The 6677-nt window shown below is 56.5% G+C and overlaps 1 protein-coding gene across 1 annotated transcript in view; it reads left to right on the forward strand.

The window, feature by feature from the left end:
* The window catches only part of LOC128269300 (uncharacterized), a 130067-nt gene extending 124163 nt beyond the window's left edge, over nt 1-5904 (forward strand). Inside the window, exons 5-10 of the mRNA XM_053006732.1 lie at nt 196-754; nt 1412-4235; nt 4309-4437; nt 4507-4705; nt 4794-5045; nt 5122-5904. Coding sequence (XP_052862692.1) covers nt 196-754; nt 1412-4235; nt 4309-4437; nt 4507-4705; nt 4794-5045; nt 5122-5270 — 4112 coding nt within the window. The 3' untranslated portion in view covers nt 5271-5904. The remainder of the gene's footprint in view (nt 1-195; nt 755-1411; nt 4236-4308; nt 4438-4506; nt 4706-4793; nt 5046-5121) is intronic.
* The last annotated feature ends 773 nt before the right edge of the window (nt 5905-6677 follow it).

Raw genomic sequence — 6677 nt, forward strand, 5'->3', positions numbered from 1 at the left:
ATTGTGGTGATGTTCGTTAGTTGTTCGAATTGCAATTCGCCAGAACTAGAACTTCTAAACACGCCACATACCGGAAGCGCACATCCGTGGCCACCGTCGGTCGGTGACTTTCTTCCGGTCGGCTGCGAACCGTAATTTAGTAAATGCTTCGTTTTTAATCATTTTCTCATCGTTTCAAACATTTTTCTCCCCCAGAAACCGTTGGCATCGTTGCCCCGTCGGTCGGTGGCGTTGTTGGCATAGCCACAGGTACGAAGAGCGACAATCAGAGCGAAAATCAGAGTGCCAGCGCCATCGCAGGACCGCCGCAGAAGCTCACCCACAACGACGACGGCGACGGCGTTGACGCAGACCACGGCCACGGTGCGTCGGTGGCCAGCCGCGGCAAGAGCATGGACTCGATGAATAATGTAGTGACGACGACCACCACAGTGACCGCCATTGCCAGCACCGTGCATCAGCTCGTACCCGCCACCGTGACCCCCGCGCCACAGCACCCCACAGCAGCAGCTTCAGTAGCGATTGGTGGCAAAGTAGCGCCACCGGCATTCTCACGACTACCACCGGATGGGCATGAGTTCCCGCCGAACTTCAGCGAACCTTCCGCTATCAACTCCTCCGCGACCCCCGGGGGGCCTCCCGTCAGCGCCACCGGCCCCGCTCCCGTCCCGCCACCCGGAGCCGCGATGACCATCATGAACGGCGGTGGCATGACGGGCGCAGCACCGGCCAAATCGAACGACAAACATTCCAGGTGAGTGCGAATCGGGGTCCGCACCGGAAGTCTGGACTTAATAGCCAGCTGAAGGACTCCATGCGAGTGCCAGGACGCTTTGTGTGTTCGTCCCAGATTTATTACAAAATTAAAGCACAAAAGCAAAGGGCCACGCAGCCAGTGCTTCGAAGGCAATAAGCCAGCGGACGATTTATGAGGTGCTTCAAGCGAGTTTACTCATTTTTTAACTCTTGTAGCCATTTATTTCAACAATCGCTATATATTTCTATTTTTCATCCATTCCTTTGCGGTTTGTTGTTAATTTAAAATGCTCAATCGATTCTATTCAAGTTTTTCTGCTTTTCTGTACCTTTTAGTTCTGTTTCTTATCATTTGTTAGTTGTTTCGTTTTGTCTATTCGTTTTTTAGTCAATTTTGTTTGATATCTTTTGATCTTCATCACTTTTGATTAACACCTTTGAGTGATTTGATGACTTGTTTTGATATTTTTCTGTTGAAATATCTTTTGATTATTTGTTTTGTTTTGTCTACATGTTTGTTTCTGTTAATACGCGAGTTGATAAGTCTTCTTTACTCTCTTCTTCTGATGTTGGGCTCTTTATCACCTTCAAATGATATCTCCGAAGCTCTTCTAATGATCTTTTCTTTCTCTCTCTCTCTCTCTTCCGGATCCAGTTTCAACGACGATTTGCCCGATCTACCGAAAAGCCACCCACCGACGGTGCCCCGGAAGGCAGCACTGCCCCCTCCGAAGGTCAATGGCACCCTAGAGTCCCCTGGCGCACAGGACAGCTACCGCAAACCGCCTCCCTTCCCGACGCGCAGTTCCTCGATCGCCGAATCGATGCTCAGCCGCAAGGACTACCAGGCGCTCCAGGCCAGCACCGGAGGGGACGGGGCACAGTTCCGACGCCGCTCGGTCGATGTCCCCGAGCACCCACACACTAAACCCCCGGCACCCCCCGGTGGCCGGGTGTCGCTACTGGGCTCAAACTGGCGCAAGGACGAGAAGTCGGAGAGGAGCGTCCGGGATAAGATCGCCATGTTCTCGTCGGCGGCGGCGGCCGACGGTGGCGAAGCGCCCCTCCTACCAGCCCCGGCCCCCGGCCCCGGCATGATGCTGGGCGGTGGCCGGAAGTTTAGCAAAGATTTCACCAAAAGCTCGGAGAACCTGCTCGGCGGTGGCGCTGGGTCGGGCCCGAAGCGATCGTCGGTCGTGGAGGCGATTGAGACGTACGCGACGCTCCGGAAGAAGGCGCACAGCGTGGAGAACCTGGACGAGGTGGACAAGGCCTCGGTCATGCACGGCGGCAGCCAGCGGATGCTGGCGACGGAGCCGACGCCAAAGTTCAGCCTCGAGACCTCGAAGCCCGTCGTGCTGGGGAAGGCGTACAGCGTGGAGAACCTCAACCCGCACCAGCACCCGCAGCCGAAAAAGTTCGGATTCGAAAAGGCGGCCGACGTGCCGGACATGGGCAAGGTCCTCGCGCGGACTATCAGCTTCTCGGGGTACTCGAACGGCGGGCCTCCGTCCAGCGGCAGCCCGGGAACGGGCGATGAGCGCTGGAAGTCATCCATCTCCAGTCTGCTGGAGCAGCGCAAGAAGTCGATGTCGAAGCTCCGCGGGTTGGTCATTCCGGAGAAGGTGCCCGAGGCGGAGGTACTGGCCGACTCGCGCATCCTCGGGCTGCCGATCATCAAGAGCAAGGACTCGGAGATCATCCTCTCGTCGGGCGTCCTGCCCAAGGACAGTTTGCCGGCACCGCCGCTGCCACTGTCCTATGGCCGCCGGACCAGCACGCTGCCGACGCCCTCCAAGTCCAGTCTGAACTCACTGGCCAAGGCTCCGGACTCGGCGATCCTTGGACCGATCCCCTACAAGCCACGCTCCAACTCGCTGGTGCCGTCCGACAGCAAGCATTCCGAGTCGGAGGAGTCGGAATCGACGCCGGTCAGCAGCTTCCGGAAGCCGCTGCCACCGATGCCACCGGCCAAACCGCCCCGCACTTCGCTGGTGTACCCGCCACCGAAGGGGGGCTCGATGGACTGTCTGCGCAGCACGGAGGACGAGAGTGGCGACGAGGCCGACGACAGTGACTCGGTGCTGAGCTCGCGGGTCTCTTCGCCCCCGGTGTCTCCGGTGGCCCCGGCCGCTCCGGTCGAGAAGTACGCCCTGACGCGTACCCTCAGTTCGGAGACGAACACTTCGATCACGAGTTCCAACTCTTCGACGCTCACCACGAGCTCGGCCGGATCGCAGGCCAGCTGCAGCTCGGTCGGCAGCACTCCGCCCACCGTCGACCTGAGCCGGAAGCTCTCGAAGTCGTCCTCCTCCACTTCCGAGGCCACGATGAACCGCAAGAACGTGCTGGCGTCGGCCAAGTGTCGCAGCGGACGTGGCGGCGAATTGCTGAAGATCGGGGCCGGTGGCGCCGAGACGGACCAGAAGGCGAAGGGCCGGTACGAGGATGGTGACAGCACGGATGGATACGAGGAAGAGGAACGCCGCAAGGTCTCCAAGTCCAAGACACGGGGCACGAACGGCGGGGTGGCGCAGAACGGGAAACCCGGAGGCGATTTACCGCCCGCCAAGGAACTGACCCACTACAAGGTGGTGGACGCTCCGACCGCCAACAGCCTCGTCGACAAGGTTATCAAGGTCGCGGCGTACGTCGAGGTTGTGTCCGATCTGGACGATAACGCTTCGGAGGTCATCGAGGAGCTGGTTCTGCCACCGAAGAAGGAGAAACCACTGGCGGCCCCTGCGCCGGCTCCGGCTCCAGTCCCGGACAAGAAGTCCTCTCGCTCGCAGTCGGTTACGGGCGATGCGCCGATGTCGGACCTCGCCAAGTGGGTGCGCCACGAAGCGGCCCGGACAACACACAGCAAGGAGGCGGACGCGAAGGTGCCGAGTGTGCCGAGGTTCGGCACCACGGTTGCGCCGGTCCCCGTCAAGCGGGAGCTTCGGTCGTCGGTCGAAACGAAGAAGCTGAATCTGGCCGAGATCCGCAAATCGTTCGAGTCGAAGTCGGCCAACAGTACGGTCATCCCGGCACCGGTCAAGCAGTCGACGCCTCCAAAGGAGCCCCAGGTTCAGCCACCGGTTGCTATCGTCGCCGTCACTGCCGTCGCCGCCACGGCCACCGCCAACGGGGTCACGCCAAAAAGTCAGACCGCTAGCGGGCACGATCGGTTCTCGTCCTGGGACTCGCTCGCCTCCTCGTCGTCCGGTGTGTCCTCCCTGCAGACGGGCGCCCAGAACTGCTCCGGGTCCTCGCAAACCCTACAGAGCACTCCGTCCGACTACGGAAGCTTCTCGTCGCTCGGCAGCAGCCACAGCTTGATGACGCCCCAGGACCTGCAGCTCATCATCGAGGAAGCGGACCCACCGCTGGCCACGCCCGACGCGTTCGTCGTGGTGCTGCAGCGCGAAACGCCCGAGAGCAGCATCGGCATCACGCTGGCCGGCGGTTCCGATTACGAAGCGAAAGAGATCACGGTGAGTGAAATATTCCCCGTGAAATGTTTCAACCGCAGTGACTGAACGTTTCTCGCTTCTTTCTTCGCCGCAGATCCACAAAATTCTCACCAACTCACCGGCGGAGAAGGACGGCCGGCTTCGGAAGGGCGATCGGATCCTGTCGATCAATGGGCTCAGCATGCGCGGCCTAACGCACCGCGAGTCTCTCAGTGTACTTAAGGTAAGACGCAGCCCAATCGGTTCGTGTCCCGGCTAATCGGAAATGTTTCACACAACACGCTGCTTTCAGACGCCGCGGCCCGAAGTTTTGATGGTGATCACGCGATCGAAGTCGCTCGTCGTCGCAAAGCTGAAGCGGCCGTCGATGGGTTCGCTCAGCTCGCTGGCGGAGAAGAGCGAACTCGGCCAGACGGAACTGAACCTGAAGATCCAGCACAAAGCGTCCCGCTCGCTCGATCTTGACCATCTGGATGTGGCGTCCAACGAAGGTAAGTGGGGAGAGAGAGATAGCGAGAGAAAGTGAAGAAAATTAACCCGTCATCGCCTACTTTCTTTTTCGCATTCGCCAAAACGCAGCCGAGAGCGTGTTCGACGGGACGACGGGGTCAGAGGACGGGCTGCTGTCGACGGACGGCGGCGGCGGTGGCGGACACTCTCCGTCCCACTCTCTCGCGCGCACAGTCGCTCCGATGGCGGGCGAACTTCCGGACGGTTCCGGTCGCGTCGTGGACGTGCTGAAAGACGGTGCCGGGCTCGGATTTTCGATCGAAGGCGGCTTCGACTCGCCGGCCGGCAACAAGCCGCTGGTGATCAAGAAAATCTTCATGGGTGAGTCACGGGCCCTCGTTACGGGTATTCCGGGTGCCAATTTATCGATTCATAATCATCTTTCGCTTCTTTAAAGGTGGTGCCGCGGAAAAGTCAGGCGTGCTGCGTGCCGGTGAAGAGATTGTTGCCATTAATGCCGTTTCGATCGCACAGATGACGCGGATACAGGTGTGGAACATGATGAAGAAGCTGCCGAACGGTAGTGTGCGGCTTACGCTGAAGTAAACACGGCCCTAACAACAGCACAGGGGACTGTTGGACCGGGTCTACACAATATTGACACGCGAGCGATCATATTTACCTTTATTTTATTTGTAAACTTTCGCCAACGTTTTGTTATGTTGATCCGTTTTTTTTTTATTATCAGAAGTCCCAACGGGGACAGACTGTACAGATTCGGTGGCGAAACAATGGTTTGATTCTTTCCTTTTACGCGTTGCTGTGGCCACGCCACAACCTCCTGGATTTGCTTGCTCACAAATGCATTTAATGTTTTGTTGTTTGGGCATCATTTTGAGCACGGACACTCTACGTGGCAGGCAATCGGTTCCGGATCCGATCGGAACACAGCAGCAGCAGCAGCAGCAACAATCGAACACGTCGACTTGAAAAGTAGAGACAAGTCTAAGATCGTTTGTAGTAACATCAAGGCGCCCCAACTAAACTAAGTAAGCAAACTAACCCATAACGCACGGTTCCTTCAGATCCAGATCGAAGCAGACTCTCGGCGATCGGCAGCAGCACCAGCGCAGCTGCTGCTGCCGGTGCACCGGTATCGGTAATGTTAACTTCTTTTAAAACATGTAAATTGGATTAAGCAAACGAGAATAAAAGGAAGCACGGTGAAATGTCTGGAACGTGGCGAGATTAAGGCGTAAAGCGTCGCCGGCACGCGAGTAACTCCAGAAGTGATCATAACCTAACACCGCCCCAGACGCCACCTTGTCAAGGCTGTAAATTTCTTGCCCGAGCGATGCTGCGGAACACAGACCGCCGCGGACCGGTGGCGGCGACCAGGCGAAGCGTAGTTTTTATTCGGTTTTATGTTGCTTTTTAAAACACAACAAATGAGCGGTCTGAGACGATTGAGGAGGGCGAAAAAAAACAACGCGCTAAGAGTATATTACTATCATTATTATTATCTTTTATCGTAATTATATTATGCGTATCATATTATTATTCTATTTGTAGATACTTTATTATCCCATTCAATAAAGGAAAAACAGTTATAATTATTAAAACTCGCAATGACCCCGTAACCCCTGTAGAGTGGTCAGCAGGTTTGTTTCGAATGTGCGACACTCATTGTAATTGAAAGACCCCACGATTTGGCACCGAAAAAGTTTGCTGAAAAAGTTTGTTTGCGGCGTATTTAGTTGCACTCGCTGCAACCGAAACAGAATGCCTTCCTCGGGAGAGGTCCCGGAACGGCGCGTGCAATGTTTGTCCGTAAGTGTTATTATCGTTGCTTTATTCTTTGTCCATTCCCTCGTCCTAGTCTCGTTAACGAAAAGCGCTTTGAGAAGCTGGACACGACCAGCCAACGTCTTGGGAATCTGCCAAATATCCCATTTTCGGCTTGGCGTTTTTATTTCCCACGCTCAACCCGACCTGGACCCGTTTTAATTGCTT

The sequence above is a fragment of the Anopheles cruzii genome, chromosome 2 (genome assembly GCF_943734635.1).
Source record: "Anopheles cruzii chromosome 2, idAnoCruzAS_RS32_06, whole genome shotgun sequence".
Taxonomy (NCBI): domain Eukaryota; kingdom Metazoa; phylum Arthropoda; class Insecta; order Diptera; family Culicidae; genus Anopheles; species Anopheles cruzii.